General features: G+C 59.3%; 2 protein-coding genes across 2 annotated transcripts; both read left to right on the forward strand.

Annotated features, from left to right (window-relative positions):
- The first annotated feature begins 4,761 nt into the window (after positions 1-4,761).
- Positions 4,762-7,609, forward strand: LOC136055333 (tRNA-dihydrouridine(47) synthase [NAD(P)(+)]-like). The gene is made up of 5 exons (XM_065747058.1): positions 4,762-4,942; positions 5,277-5,342; positions 5,430-5,540; positions 6,158-6,254; positions 7,500-7,609. The coding sequence occupies exons 1-5, from the start codon at positions 4,850-4,852 to the stop codon at positions 7,607-7,609; spliced, it is 477 nt and encodes a 158-aa protein (XP_065603130.1). The 5' UTR covers positions 4,762-4,849.
- Positions 7,610-9,028: 1,419 nt separating this feature from the next.
- LOC136055334 (tRNA-dihydrouridine(47) synthase [NAD(P)(+)]-like) lies at positions 9,029-13,893 on the forward strand. The gene is made up of 9 exons (XM_065747059.1): positions 9,029-9,412; positions 9,979-10,104; positions 10,711-10,752; positions 10,853-11,005; positions 11,102-11,218; positions 11,561-11,626; positions 11,714-11,824; positions 12,442-12,538; positions 13,784-13,893. The coding sequence occupies exons 1-9, from the start codon at positions 9,029-9,031 to the stop codon at positions 13,891-13,893; spliced, it is 1,206 nt and encodes a 401-aa protein (XP_065603131.1).
- Positions 13,894-15,331: the final 1,438 nt, after the last annotated feature.

Genomic DNA, 15,331 nt, shown 5'->3' on the forward strand with positions numbered 1-15,331 from the left:
ACAATATCAGAGGAAAAATAACATCACCTTCTGTATGGTAAATAACCCCCAAGGATGGTACTCAGTGAAAATAGTATGGAAGATGGTATATTTAGTAGGCTTATATAGATGGTGCACAGACAGCCAGCAAAGGATGGTGGCTCGGCTTCAGGATGAAAGAGGCTTGCCGTGGACGCCACGCAGGAGGGATCTCCAAGAAGAGATCCTTCCCCGGTGGTGGTCTGCCCTTAAATGGGGTTTGGGAGATGTGGAGCCAGGCTCCAGCCGTTCCAATCACACAGGTATATCGCCTTTAGCTGTGCCCCTGTGGCTGCCTCGGTGCTCAGCTCAGGTGATCAATCAGTGGTTCAGGCCGTGATTCAACAGTTCCCATACACCGTGGGTACAGCGTGGCTGCACAGAAAGATCCAGAAGGGGATGTCCAAAAATTACCCGTAAAAGCCACAGCTTTTCAGCCAGGCCTGGCTTGAGACGGATACGGGAGCACGTGGGGAACAGATGTGGTTAAGGGCGGTGGGTTCAAGGGCAGGGACACGGGGGGGAGAGGATGGGTGGCCCACGGTGCAGCCCCCGGGCAGCTCTCCAGGGCAGCGTGACACTGCACGAAAACGAAAACTCCCTGCAGTGCATCATGAAAGTCAGCCATTAGAGTCAGGCATCCGGAGCCGGAGCCTCAGCAGAGAGCATCTCCACCAGCCCCAAACACAACGGGAACCCCGAACGGGGCTCCACGTGCAGCCCCAAGCTCACACGTCCCTATGGTGGGCGCACGGATGGCCCCAGCACACATTGCTCTCTCCACAGCCACAGAAATCCCCCCTGGGCTGCAGTGATGGGAGCTCTGACCCCTTCCCATCTCCTAACGGCCACGGTGAGGTGGCTGCACCTCGCGGTTAACCCTGTAAGCTCATTGGAGGTGAGGAGGACGTGGTGGGCGGGGACAGAGCACGAGGACCCCCAGTAACGACCACCGGCAGGAGACCCCAACCGTTGGCAGTTGGAGCCGCTGCTCAAGAGCAGCAGACGCAGCTCTCTGCTGCTTACTTCTCTGCTTCTTACTTCTCCCTGGCACCTCCGATGCTCATCTATCCTGAGCTCCTCAACAGCGCAGGTGAGCAGCAGCCCCGCTCGCCCCACGCCGGCGCTGCCGTCCCTTCTCCGTCCCCCTCCGGGCTCCTCCTGGCGGTTGGGGAGGGGATCGACGCCGTTTCCCTCATCTCTTCCAGGCTCAGCCAAACCCTGCCAGCCCCCTGCGATGCAGCAGCCCCCGCTGGCAGCCCCGCTCACGGTGACACCGATGGCAACCGGCGCAGCCGAGGCTCTCCCACCAGGTTAGACGTGCCCCTACCCGCAGTGGGAGCTCTCCGGGGGAGGGGGTGTCAAAGACCCTTTGACGGGTCCCAGCAACATCCCGGACCCCAGCAGAACCAGTGGCCATCACCAGAGCACAGATCCCGATTACGGGCAGCGAGGATGGCTCAGGCACCCAAAAGCCCGGGGTGCTGCCCTGCCCTGAGCATCCTCACTCCAAAACAGAAGCACAGGCAGCAGCAGTGCCTCTATGGGCCACAAAGAGACGCTCTGCTCAAGAAAAGAAGGAAAAGAAGAGTTCCTAAAGAAAAAAAGACGCCGAGCAGAGAGTCGGGGATGGGGACGCCACAAACGGACCCAGAGCCAGAAGGAGACCGTAACAAGTGCTGCAAACGCATAGGAAATCCAGCAGCTACACAGGACGGAAAGGTCACGGGCACGCACTCGGAGAGCTCAGCGCAGCAGTTTCCCTTTCAGGCCCAAACTGAACGCCCAGAGCAAAGACGAGGCCCGGATGGCACTCCGGGCAGTCGCAGGAGCAGCAGCAGGGACGGTCCCCGTCCTGAGCTCCAGAGTGGCAAGTCGGGGAAGCAGCGCAGATCCACGGTGCCACGGTGGGGCCTCCATCCGAACAGCCCACAGCTGTGGGGAAGCCACAGCCAGAAAGCCCATAGGGCACGACGAGGCCACGGGGCAGCTCCCAAGAGAAGCCCGGGCAGCTCCGGCCCCGCTCCGCACAGAGGGCGGAGCTGAGGGAGCCCACGGCCTTTCGGAGTCCTCAGCAGCAGCACAAGCGCTCCCGGCTGGCAAAGCGAGCAGCCCAACACAGCCGCGCTGCAGCACAGCCACAGCGCCTCGGCCCGCTCCTCCCGCCGCTCTGAGGGGGCCCGCTCTCCGCCCGCCCTTTTCCAGCCGCCCCGGCCCGGCCCGGCCCCGTCCCGTCGCGTGAGTGACGTCATCGCCGCGTGCGGCAGCAATGGCGGCAGTGGCGCCGGTCCGGGAGCGGTGAGTGCGGGGCCCGGCGGCTCACGTGTGCTCCCCCCGATCCCTGCGACATCGGCCGCCCCACGGGGCCGTCCCTGGGCCTGGGCTGCGTTGGGGACAGCGAGCGGGAGATGCTGGTGCTCCTCGCTCAGGGGCTGCGGCCTACAGGGGGGCACCGGGGACGGCGCGGCCGCGTCCCGGGATGCGGCTGGATGGGGGTGGGGATGGGATCGGAGATTGGGAAGTGGCTTTGCTTGGGGTTGGGAGTGGGGATGGGCTCAGGGAGGGGGGCAGGGATGGAGTTGGGAATGGACGTGAGGTCGAGGAGGGGGTGGGAATGAGGATGAGGATGGGGGACGAGGATGAGCTCATGGGGGGATAGGATCAAGGATGGGGATAGGGATTGAACTGGGGTTGGGTTAGGGATAGAGTTGGGAATGGGAATGAGGTCAAGGAGGGGATGAGGATGGGGGCACTCCAGGGCTCTGTGGTGCTGGCAGTGCAGCTCTTCACAGCCTCATGGTTCTTCTGCAGGTTCGTTGCTTCCAAGGAACAGTTCCACGCCTCCTTGGGAGCCAACGGGGAGCCCGGCAGCCGAGGGGGTGGTGAGGAGGAGGAGAAGGAGGCTGTCAGCAAGCAGAGCAAGCCCCCTGCCAAGAGGGGGAGGTTGGATGCACAGGGCCAGGACGGAGAGGGGCAAGGGGAGCCCGAGGATGGGGAGAAGGAGCCCCTGCTGCTGGAAGCCTCGTGCTTCTCTTGCACTACCAGGAGATGCTGGGAAGCTTGCCCGAGGCTGAGCCTCATAAACCCACCGCACCAGTGCCCTGAGAGGAGATTAGATGTGAAAGCCTGACCTCAGCCAAGTACTGCAAGGCGAAAGCACTCTGCATTCAGGCTAACTGCCCCACAGAAACATCAGTGAAATAACTTCATTAATCCCCACGGCCTCGTTACCTTCCTTGCTTTCCTCAGCCACGCTGAAGCTTAAAACAGTATTCCAGCATTCCTCATATTTCTCTCCAAAACTAATTAATATCCAATCAGCCAAAAGCTCTTCTCACAGCAGCTTGCCTCTATCGTGCAACCTGCCCACCCTCAGCAATAGCAGAAGCACCCTGCCAGGCTCCCAGCTCCTCACCTCCTCCCAGAAGACATTTCTGAAGGAGCATCATCCGGAGAGAACTGCATGAAGGTGGCAGAAGAGAGGAAAGTGACGAAATTACCCACGTGCAATCCTACCTCCATCCCCCACACATACACCCCGCACTGCTGTGCCCATGAACACACACTGCACGAATTCCCCGACACTGTAAGAGCAGCTGCTCAGCACCAGCTTCTAGCAGCCCCTAACGGCAAAACACAGGGCACCATCCCCCTCCTACTGTCTTGATGGTACCGACACTTCAGCAGAAGACTGGAACCATGTTCTGGAGGACAGGAAAGTCCACGGGATCCACAGGATGCCCCACCAAAACAGCAGGCCCAGTGACAGAGGAGGACGTTGTAAAGCTGAGGTCGTGCGAGAAGAAGAAGGTGAGCAGCGAGAGTTTGGTCGAGGGCTGCTGTCTCTTGTGTCCCCTGGGAAGACAGAAGAGAGCTCGTAGCTGGGTGGCAGGCGGGCAGAGGGCTGAGCTGTCTGGAGAGCACATCACTGTCACGAGAGGGGAAGGATGCAGGTGGGTGAGCTGTTGGGCCCCAGTGGTGTGGTTGAAGGGGTGAGAGCTAAGAGAAGCTTCAGCCCTTTGCACGTGAGGGAATGATTTGCAAGGAGAGAGGAGGCTGGGGCTGGTTGATCTGCAGTGCTCTCCTGAGGGGAGGCTGAGCACTGCCTCCTCCTCCTCCTCCTCACCTCGTGTCCTTTGGCCAGTCTTACATCCCGCTGCATTTTGAACTGCTTTGAGTTTTCCCCACGCAGAGCAGTGGAAACAAATGGAGCCGTTAAAGTTTGTGGTTCTCTTACCCAGCTGATGTAGTGTCAGGGAACTGCTGAGGTTCTTAAACAAAAAACTGTGATTTCCTGGGTTTCCCACTGAGTTTGCTCCAGACAGGTGATCACGTGGCTAAGTGGAATCTCGTCGTGTTTAACCAGTGCCGGTTCAGCTCTGCTAACGTGCTCCTCCATCCCTGGTTGTTTTCCAGTTGGAAATCCAAGGCAAGCTCTACTTGGCCCCACTGACCACGGTAGCTGGATAATTCTGTCCTTCTGTCAGAACGTGCCTAATATGAGCACGTTTGGAAGAGAGCTCAGCTCGTGACAGAGGATCTCTCTGCTGTCTTTCAGTGTGGTAAGCTCCCTTTCAGAAGGACCTGCAAACGCTTTGGGGCAGATGTCACCTGTGGGGGGATGGCTGTGTGCACAAACCTCCTTCAGGGCCAGTCCTCTGAGTGGGCTCTCCTCCAACGGCACCACACTGAGGATATTTTTGGGCTGCAGGTGAGTGCCGCCGTGGTGACAAGCAGACAAAGGATAACTCACTTCTGAGGAGAAAAGCTGCTTCTTGAACTCACACAAACTGTCGCCCTTTGGTAGCTGGAGGGAGCGTTTCCAGACACGATGACCAAATGTGCAGAGCTCCTGAACCAAACGATTGACGTGGACTTTGCAGACATCAACGCTGGGTGTCCAATCGACCTGGTCTCCGAGAAGGTGAGAAGATGTTCTGCAGCATGTCTCGTTTCTGTGTGGAGATGCTTGTTGTTGGCATCGTCTCCTGCTAGCTGATCTGCTGCTGTCAGTTTGATGGAGAGTTAGCAGGTCATTTATGGACGCTAGGCTTGAGCAGCAGGCAGAAGCGGGGAGGGGAAAAAGGAGAAAGGGAACGGATGAAGAGAAAACCACACCAAGCCTGGAAAGTCTTGGAGTTTGAGCTGTGTTCCTTTGAGCAGAGGGCTGCTCTTTACTGTGCGAGGAGGCAGAAAGTCTTGATTGTGTCCCCTTTCTTTCTTTCTGTCTTTCTGTCTTTCTGTCTTTCTTTCCCCAGGGCGGAGGCTGTGCTCTCATGACTCGATCTAACAAGTTTGAGCAGACTGTCCGAGGGATGAACTCGGTGAGTGCGAGCATGGGCTGGCAGCAGGACGTGAGCAGGTGGAGCTGAGTCCTGCCCCAGCCTGGCCTCACTCTGCCCTCTCTGCAGGTGCTGGACGTCCCGCTGACCGTGAAGATACGGACAGGGGTGCAAGAAAAGAGGAACGTGGCTCATCAAATAATCCCCAGGATCCGGGAGTGGGGAGCAGCCACGCTCACGGTACTGGGATACTTGCTGTGGCTTGAAGTTGTTGGCTGCTGTCTGGGGGAGCTCTGCTTGCGTGTGGGCCCAGAGTGGGCTGTGGGATGACCTTACCCCCTGCTAAGTAGCTCTTTCAAAGCTTTGGCCATCTGTATTTCTAGTGTCTTCTAGTGCTTTCTCCTGATGAGAGAGACAAGTTTCCGTGCCTTTCTATTTAGAACGTTGTCCTCGGTGCTCCTGAGGCTTTGTATCCATTACCAAAGGAGATGGCCACTGCAGTGCTTTTTCAAAAACAGAGGCTTCATTCAGACGAGCTTCATTATTTCAGGGCTGGCTATTGGTTTGCATGGGGCTGAGTAGTTCCTGCCCACAGTGAATATTCCCTTTCACTGCCTACAGTCGCTTCCTGCTCTGCCTTGCAAGTAGCCCAAAGGTGACTCCGAAAAGCATCCAGCCCTTTCTTAGCATTGCAGACCACCTCTGCAGCCTGGTTTGTTAGCAGCTGTGCAGCCATGAGGATCCTTTACCCCAGCCTGGTGCCGTTGCCTCGTGGAAGCACATTCCTGCAGTGCTCCTGTGCCATTCTGCCTCCTCTGGGCTGCCTGGTGAGGTCTCACTGTGACTTCTTTCTGCAGCTGCACGGCCGCTCCAGGGAGCAGTGGTACACGAGAGTCGCTGACTGGGACTACAGAGCAGAATGTGCTAAAATAGCAAGCCCCATGCCTCTGTGTGGTAGGTGTTTTGGGATGCCCGTCTGATCTGAGCAGTGCCGTTCCAAACTCAAAGAACAAGGAGAAAATGCAGCTCCCAAATACGTCCAGCCTGGGGGAAAGGTTGGAGTGTCCCTGCACAAAGCGGGTGGAGCATGGGAGCGTTGTGCAGCTCCGCTGTGCCTGTTTGCTTGTGGCCAGGCAGGATGAGCGTGGAGCAGAGCAGGATGGAAGGGACATGCAGCACACAGGACACCTGGCTTTTAGCAGGTGCTTTCTCTTGTGGGCAGCCAGGCTCCAGCCATTCCAATCACACAGGTATATCGCCTTTAGCTGTGCCCCTGTGGCTGCCTCGGTGCTCAGCTCAGGTGATCAATCAGTGGTTCAGGCCGTGATTCAACAGCTCCCATACAGCGTGGGTACAGCATGGCTGCACAGAAGGATGCAGAAGGGGATGTTCAAAAATTACCCGTAAAAGCCACAGCTGCACCCTTTTTAGCCAGGCCTGGCTTGAGACGGATCCGGTAGCACGTGGGGAGCAGATGTGGTTAAGGGCGGTGGGTTCAAGGGCAGGGACACAGGGGGGAGATGGGTGGCCCACGGTGCAGCCCCCGGGCAGCTCTCCAGGGCAGCGTGACACTGCACGAAAACGAAAACTCCCTGCAGTGCATCATGAAAGTCAGCCATGAGAGTCAGGCATCCGGAGCCGGAGCCTCAGCAGAGAGCATCTCCACCAGCCCCAAACACAACGGGAACCCCGAACAGGGCTCCACGTGCAGCCCCAAGCTCACACGTCCCTATGGTGGGCGCACGGATGGCCCCAGCACACATTGCTCTCTCCACAGCCACAGAAATCCCCCCTGGGCTGCAGTGATGGGAGCTCTGACCCCTTCCCATCTCCTAACGGCCACGGTGAGGTGGCTGCACCTCGCGGTTAACCCTGTAAGCTCATTGGAGGTGAGGAGGACGTGGTGGGCGGGGACAGAGCACGAGGACCCCCAGTAACGACCACCGGCAGGAGACCCCAACCGTTGGCAGTTGGAGCCGCTGCTCAAGAGCAGCAGACGCAGCTCTCTGCTGCTTACTTCTCTGCTTCTTACTTCTCCCTGGCACCTCCGATGCTCATCTATCCTGAGCTCCTCAACAGCGCAGGTGAGCAGCAGCCCCGCTCGCCCCACGCCGGCGCTGCCGTCCCTTCTCCGTCCCCCTCCGGGCTCCTCCTGGCGGTTGGGGAGGGGATCGACGCCGTTTCCCTCATCTCTTCCAGGCTCAGCCAAACCCTGCCAGCCCCCTGCGATGCAGCAGCCCCCGCTGGCAGCCCCGCTCACGGTGACACCGATGGCAACCGGCGCAGCCGAGGCTCTCCCACCAGGTTAGACGTGCCCCTACCCGCAGTGGGAGCTCTCCGGGGGAGGGGGTGTCAAAGACCCTTTGACGGGTCCCAGCAACATCCCGGACCCCAGCAGAACCAGTGGCCATCACCAGAGCACAGATCCCGATTACGGGCAGCGAGGATGGCTCAGGCACCCAAAAGCCCGGGGTGCTGCCCTGCCCTGAGCATCCTCACTCCAAAACAGAAGCACAGGCAGCAGCAGTGCCTCTATGGGCCACAAAGAGACGCTCTGCTCAAGAAAAGAAGGAAAAGAAGAGTTCCTAAAGAAAAAAAGACGCCGAGCAGAGAGTCGGCGATGGGGACGCCACAAACGGACCCAGAGCCAGAAGGAGACCGTAACAAGTGCTGCAAACGCATAGGAAATCCAGCAGCTACACAGGACGGAAAGGTCACGGGCACGCACTCGGAGAGCTCAGCGCAGCAGTTTCCCTTTCAGGCCCAAACTGAACGCCCAGAGCAAAGACGAGGCCCGGATGGCACTCCGGGCAGTCGCAGGAGCAGCAGCAGGGACGGTCCCCGTCCTGAGCTCCAGAGTGGCAAGTCGGGGAAGCAGCGCAGATCCACGGTGCCACGGTGGGGCCTCCATCCGAACAGCCCACAGCTGTGGGGAAGCCACAGCCAGAAAGCCCATAGGGCACGACGAGGCCACGGGGCAGCTCCCAAGAGAAGCCCGGGCAGCTCCGGCCCCGCTCCGCACAGAGGGCGGAGCTGAGGGAGCCCACGGCCTTTCGGAGTCCTCAGCAGCAGCACAAGCGCTCCCGGCTGGCAAAGCGAGCAGCCCAACACAGCCGCGCTGCAGCACAGCCACAGCGCCTCGGCCCGCTCCTCCCGCCGCTCTGAGGGGGCCGCTCTCCGCCCGCCCTTTTCCAGCCGCCCCGGCCCGGCCCCGTCCCGTCGCGTGAGTGACGTCATTGCCGCGTGCGGCAGCAATGGCGGCAGTGGCGCCGGTCCGGGAGCGGTGAGTGCGGGGCCTGGCGGCTCACGTGTGCTCCCCCCGATCCCTGCGACATCGGCCGCCCCACGGGGCCGTCCCTGGGCCTGGGCTGCGTTGGGGACAGCGAGCGGGAGATGCTGGTGCTCCTCGCTCAGGGGCTGCGGCCTACAGGGGGGCACCGGGGACGGCGCGGCCGCGTCCCGGGATGCGGCTGGATGGGGGTGGGGATGGGATCGGAGATTGGGAAGTGGCTTTGCTTGGGGTTGGGAGTGGGGATGGGCTCAGGGAGGGGGGCAGGGATGGAGTTGGGAATGGACGTGAGGTCGAGGAGGGGGTGGGAATGAGGATGAGGATGGGGGACGAGGATGAGCTCATGGGGGGATAGGATCAAGGATGGGGATAGGGATTGAACTGGGGTTGGGTTAGGGATAGAGTTGGGAATGGGAATGAGGTCAAGGAGGGGATGAGGATGGGGGCACTCCAGGGCTCTGTGGTGCTGGCAGTGCAGCTCTTCACAGCCTCCTGGTTCTTCTGCAGGTTCGTTGCTTCCAAGGAACAGTTCCACGCCTCCTTGAGAGCCAACGGGGAGCCCGGCAGCCGAGGGGGTGGTGAGGAGGAGGAGAAGGAGGAGAAGGAGGCTGTCCGCGAGCAGAGCGAGCCCCCTGCCAAGACGGGGAGGTTGGATGCACAGGGCCAGGACGGAGAGGGGCAAGGGGAGCCTGAGGATGGGGAGAAGGAGCCCCTGCTGCTGGAAGCCTCGTGCTTCTCTTGCACTACCAGGAGATGCTGGGAAGCTTGCCCGAGGCTGAGCCTCATAAACCCACCGCACCAGTGCCCTGAGAGGAGATTAGATGTGAAAGCCTGACCTCAGCCAAGTACTGCAAGGCGAAAGCACTCTGCATTCAGGCTAACTGCCCCACAGAAACATCAGTGAAATAACTTCATTAATCCCCACGGCCTCGTTACCTTCCTTGCTTTCCTCAGCCACGCTGAAGCTTAAAACAGTATTCCAGCATTCCTCATATTTCTCTCCAAAACTAATTAATATCCAATCAGCCAAAAGCTCTTCTCACAGCAGCTTGCCTCTATCGTGCAACCTGCCCACCCTCAGCAATAGCAGAAGCACCCTGCCAGGCTCCCAGCTCCTCACCTCCTCCCAGAAGACATTTCTGAAGGAGCATCATCCGGAGAGAACTGCATGAAGGTGGCAGAAGAGAGGAAAGTGACGAAATTACCCACGTGCAATCCTACCTCCATCCCCCACACATACACCCCGCACTGCTGTGCCCATGAACACACACTGCACGAATTCCCCGACACTGTAAGAGCAGCTGCTCAGCACCAGCTTCTAGCAGCCCCTAACGGCAAAACACAGGGCACCATCCCCCTCCTACTGTCTTGATGGTACCGACACTTCAGCAGAAGACTGGAACCATGTTCTGGAGGACAGGAAAGTCCACGGGATCCACAGGATGCCCCACCAAAACAGCAGGCCCAGTGACAGAGGAGGACGTTGTAAAGCTGAGGTCGTGCGAGAAGAAGAAGGTGAGCAGCGAGAGTTTGGTCGAGGGCTGCTGTCTCTTGTGTCCCCTGGGAAGACAGAAGAGAGCTCGTAGCTGGGTGGCAGGCGGGCAGAGGGCTGAGCTGTCTGGAGAGCACATCACTGTCACGAGAGGGGAAGGATGCAGGTGGGTGAGCTGTTGGGCCCCAGTGGTGTGGTTGAAGGGGTGAGAGCTAAGAGAAGCTTCAGCCCTTTGCACGTGAGGGAATGATTTGCAAGGAGAGAGGAGGCTGGGGCTGGTTGATCTGCAGTGCTCTCCTGAGGGGAGGCTGAGCACTGCCTCCTCCTCCTCCTCCTCACCTCGTGTCCTTTGGCCAGTCTTACATCCCGCTGCATTTTGAACTGCTTTGAGTTTTCCCCACGCAGAGCAGTGGAAACAAATGGAGCCGTTAAAGTTTGTGGTTCTCTTACCCAGCTGATGTAGTGTCAGGGAACTGCTGAGGTTCTTAAACAAAAAACTGTGATTTCCTGGGTTTCCCACTGAGTTTGCTCCAGACAGGTGATCACGTGGCTAAGTGGAATCTCGTCGTGTTTAACCAGTGCCGGTTCAGCTCTGCTAACGTGCTCCTCCATCCCTGGTTGTTTTCCAGTTGGAAATCCAAGGCAAGCTCTACTTGGCCCCACTGACCACGGTAGCTGGATAATTCTGTCCTTCTGTCAGAACGTGCCTAATATGAGCACGTTTGGAAGAGAGCTCAGCTCGTGACAGAGGATCTCTCTGCTGTCTTTCAGTGTGGTAAGCTCCCTTTCAGAAGGACCTGCAAACGCTTTGGGGCAGATGTCACCTGTGGGGGGATGGCTGTGTGCACAAACCTCCTTCAGGGCCAGTCCTCTGAGTGGGCTCTCCTCCAACGGCACCACACTGAGGATATTTTTGGGCTGCAGGTGAGTGCCGCCGTGGTGACAAGCAGACAAAGGATAACTCACTTCTGAGGAGAAAAGCTGCTTCTTGAACTCACACAAACTGTCGCCCTTTGGTAGCTGGAGGGAACGTTTCCAGACACGATGACCAAATGTGCAGAGCTCCTGAACCAAACGATTGACGTGGACTTTGCAGACATCAACGCTGGGTGTCCAATCGACCTGGTCTCCGAGAAGGTGAGAAGATGTTCTGCAGCATGTCTCGTTTCTGTGTGGAGATGCTTGTTGTTGGCATCGTCTCCTGCTAGCTGATCTGCTGCTGTCAGTTTGATGGAGAGTTAGCAGGTCATTTATGGACGCTAGGCTTGAGCAGCAGGCAGAAGCGGGGAGGGGAAAAAGGAGAAAGGGAACGGATGAAGAGAAAACCACACCAAGCCTGGAAAGTCTTGGAGTTTGAGCTGTGTTCCTTTGAGCAGAGGGCTGCTCTTTACTGTGCGAGGAGGCAGAAAGTCTTGATTGTGTCCCCTTTCTTTCTTTCTGTCTTTCTGTCTTTCTTTCTTTCTGTCTTTCTTTCCCCAGGGCGGAGGCTGTGCTCTCATGACTCGATCTAACAAGTTTGAGCAGACTGTCCGAGGGATGAACTCGGTGAGTGCGAGCATGGGCTGGCAGCAGGACGTGAGCAGGTGGAGCTGAGTCCTGCCCCAGCCTGGCCTCACTCTGCCCTCTCTGCAGGTGCTGGACGTCCCGCTGACCGTGAAGATACGGACAGGGGTGCAAGAAAAGAGGAACGTGGCTCATCAAATAATCCCCAGGATCCGGGAGTGGGGAGCAGCCACGCTCACGGTACTGGGATACTTGCTGTGGCTTGAAGTTGTTGGCTGCTGTCTGGGGGAGCTCTGCTTGCGTGTGGGCCCAGAGTGGGCTGTGGGATGACCTTACCCCCTGCTAAGTAGCTCTTTCAAAGCTTTGGCCATCTGTGTTTCTAGTGTCTTCTAGTGCTTTCTCCTGATGAGAGAGACAAGTTTCCGTGCCTTTCTATTTAGAACGTTGTCCTCGGTGCTCCTGAGGCTTTGTATCCATTACCAAAGGAGATGGCCACTGCAGTGCTTTTTCAAAAACAGAGGCTTCATTCAGACGAGCTTCATTATTTCAGGGCTGGCTATTGGTTTGCATGGGGCTGAGTAGTTCCTGCCCACAGTGAATATTCCCTTTCACTGCCTACAGTCGCTTCCTGCTCTGCCTTGCAAGTAGCCCAAAGGTGACTCCGAAAAGCATCCAGCCCTTTCTTAGCATTGCAGACCACCTCTGCAGCCTGGTTTGTTAGCAGCTGTGCAGCCATGAGGATCCTTTACCCCAGCCTGGTGCCGTTGCCTCGTGGAAGCACATTCCTGCAGTGCTCCTGTGCCATTCTGCCTCCTCTGGGCTGCCTGGTGAGGTCTCACTGTGACTTCTTTCTGCAGCTGCACGGCCGCTCCAGGGAGCAGTGGTACACGAGAGTCGCTGACTGGGACTACAGAGCAGAATGTGCTAAAATAGCAAGCCCCATGCCTCTGTGTGGTAGGTGTTTTGGGATGCCCGTCTGATCTGAGCAGTGTCGTTCCAAACTCAAAGAACAAGGAGAAAATGCAGCTCCCAAATACGTCCAGCCTGGGGGAAAGGTTGGAGTGTCCCTGCACAAAGCGGGTGGAGCATGGGAGCGTTGTGCAGCTCCGCTGTGCCTGTTTGCTTGTGGCCAGGCAGGATGAGCGTGGAGCAGAGCAGGATGGAAGGGACATGCAGCACACAGGACACCTGGCTTTTAGCAGGTGCTTTCTCTTGTGGGCAGCCAGGCTCCACCCGTTCCAATCACACAGGTATATCGCCTTTAGCTGTGCCCCTGTGGCGGCCTCGGTGCTCAGCTCAGGTGATCAATCAGTGGTTCAGGCCGTGATTCAACAGCTCCCATACAGCGTGGGTACAGCATGGCTGCACAGAAGGATGCAGAAGGGGATGTTCAAAAATTACCCGTAAAAGCCACAGCTGCACCCTTTTTAGCCAGGCCTGGCTTGAGACGGATCCGGTAGCACGTGGGGAGCAGATGTGGTTAAGGGCGGTGGGTTCAAGGGCAGGGACACAGGGGGGAGATGGGTGGCCCACGGTGCAGCCCCCGGGCAGCTCTCCAGGGCAGCGTGACACTGCACGAAAACGAAAACTCCCTGCAGTGCATCATGAAAGTCAGCCATGAGAGTCAGGCATCCGGAGCCGGAGCCTCAGCAGAGAGCATCTCCACCAGCCCCAAACACAACGGGAATCCCGAACGGGGCTCCACGTGCAGCCCCAAGCTCACACGTCCCTATGGTGGGCGCACAGATGGCCCCAGCACACATTGCTCTCTCCACAGCCACAGAAATCCCCCCTGGGCTGCAGTGATGGGAGCTCTGACCCCTTCCCATCTCCTAACGGCCACGGTGAGGTGGCTGCACCTCGCGGTTAACCCTGTAAGCTCATTGGAGGTGAGGAGGACGTGGTGGGCGGGGACAGAGCACGAGGACCCCCAGTAACGACCACCGGCAGGAGACCCCAACCGTTGGCAGTTGGAGCCGCTGCTCAAGAGCAGCAGACGCAGCTCTCTGCTGCTTACTTCTCTGCTTCTTACTTCTCCCTGGCACCTCCGATGCTCATCTATCCTGAGCTCCTCAACAGCGCAGGTGAGCAGCAGCCCCGCTCGCCCCACGCCGGCGCTGCCGTCCCTTCTCCGTCCCCCTCCGGGCTCCTCCTGGCGGTTGGGGAGGGGATCGACGCCGTTTCCCTCATCTCTTCCAGGCTCAGCCAAACCCTGCCAGCCCCCTGCGATGCAGCAGCCCCCGCTGGCAGCCCCGCTCACGGTGACACCGATGGCAACCGGCGCAGCCGAGGCTCTCCCACCAGGTTAGACGTGCCCCTACCCGCAGTGGGAGCTCTCCGGGGGAGGGGGTGTCAAAGACCCTTTGACGGGTCCCAGCAACATCCCGGACCCCAGCAGAACCAGTGGCCATCACCAGAGCACAGATCCCGATTACGGGCAGCGAGGATGGCTCAGGCACCCAAAAGCCCGGGGTGCTGCCCTGCCCTGAGCATCCTCACTCCAAAACAGAAGCACAGGCAGCAGCAGTGCCTCTATGGGCCACAAAGAGACGCTCTGCTCAAGAAAAGAAGGAAAAGAAGAGTTCCTAAAGAAAAAAAGACGCCGAGCAGAGAGTCGGGGATGGGGACGCCACAAACGGACCCAGAGCCAGAAGGAGACCGTAACAAGTGCTGCAAACGCATAGGAAATCCAGCAGCTACACAGGACGGAAAGGTCACGGGCACGCACTCGGAGAGCTCAGCGCAGCAGTTTCCCTTTCAGGCCCAGAGCAAAGACGAGGCCCGGATGGCACTCCGGGCAGTCGCAGGAGCAGCAGCAGGGACGGTCCCCGTCCTGAGCTCCAGAGTGGCAAGTCGGGGAAGCAGCGCAGGTCCACGGTGCCACGGTGGGGCCTCCATCCGAACAGCCCACAGCTGTGGGGAAGCCACAGCCAGAAAGCCCATAGGGCACGACGAGGCCACGGGGCAGCTCCCAAGAGAAGCCCGGGCAGCTCCGGCCCCGCTCCGCACAGAGGGCGGAGCTGAGGGAGCCCACGGCCTTTCGGAGTCCTCAGCAGCAGCACAAGCGCTCCCGGCTGGCAAAGCGAGCAGCCCAACACAGCCGCGCTGCAGCACAGCCACAGCGCCTCGGCCCGCTCCTCCCGCCGCTCTGAGGGGCCCGCTCTCCGCCCGCCCTTTTCCAGCCGCCCCGGCCCGGCCCGGCCCGGCCCCGCCCCGTCCCGTCGCGTGAGTGACGTCATCGCCGCGTGCGGCAGCAATGGCGGCAGTGGCGCCGGTCCGGGAGCGGTGAGTGCGGGGCCCGGCGGCTCACGTGTGCTCCCCCCGATCCCTGCGACATCGGCCGCCCCACGGGGCCGTCCCTGGGCCTGGGCTGCGTTGGGGGCAGCGAGCGGGAGATGCTGGTGCTCCTCGCTCAGGGGCTGCGGCCTACAGGGGGGCACCGGGGACGGCGCGGCCGCGTCCCGGGATGCGGCTGGATGGGGGTGGGGATGGGATCGGAGATTGGGAAGTGGCTTTGCTTGGGGTTGGGAGTGGGGATGGGCTCAGGGAGGGGGACAGGGATGGAATTGGGCATGGACGTGAGGTCGAGGAGGGGGTGGGAATGAGGATGAGGATGGGGGACGAGGATGAGCTCATGGGGGGATAGGATCAAGGATGGGGATAGGGATTGAACTGGGGTTGGGGTTGGGGTCAGGGATAGAGTTGGGAATGCGAATGAGGTCAAGGAGGGGATGAGGATGGGGGCAC

The sequence above is a fragment of the Cyrtonyx montezumae genome, unplaced genomic scaffold (assembly GCF_038088225.1).
Source record: "Cyrtonyx montezumae isolate F1298 unplaced genomic scaffold, pur_monq_1.0 scaffold_40, whole genome shotgun sequence".
In the NCBI taxonomy this organism is placed as follows: Eukaryota; Metazoa; Chordata; class Aves; order Galliformes; family Odontophoridae; genus Cyrtonyx; species Cyrtonyx montezumae.

Bases quoted from the DNA above. Each gene is read 5' to 3' on its own strand.
- LOC136055333 (XM_065747058.1), top strand. From the start codon at position 4,850: ATGACCAAATGTGCAGAGCTCCTGAACCAAACGATTGACGTGGACTTT. The intron at 4,943-5,276 runs GTGAGAAGATGT...TTCTTTCCCCAG, and splicing joins TCGACCTGGTCTCCGAGAAG to GGCGGAGGCTGTGCTCTCAT. The intron at 5,343-5,429 runs GTGAGTGCGAGC...CCCTCTCTGCAG, and splicing joins CTGTCCGAGGGATGAACTCG to GTGCTGGACGTCCCGCTGAC.
- LOC136055334 (XM_065747059.1), top strand. From the start codon at position 9,029: ATGGGGGCACTCCAGGGCTCTGTGGTGCTGGCAGTGCAGCTCTTCACA. The intron at 9,413-9,978 runs GTGAAAGCCTGA...CCGACACTTCAG, and splicing joins GCCCTGAGAGGAGATTAGAT to CAGAAGACTGGAACCATGTT. The intron at 11,219-11,560 runs GTGAGAAGATGT...TTCTTTCCCCAG, and splicing joins TCGACCTGGTCTCCGAGAAG to GGCGGAGGCTGTGCTCTCAT.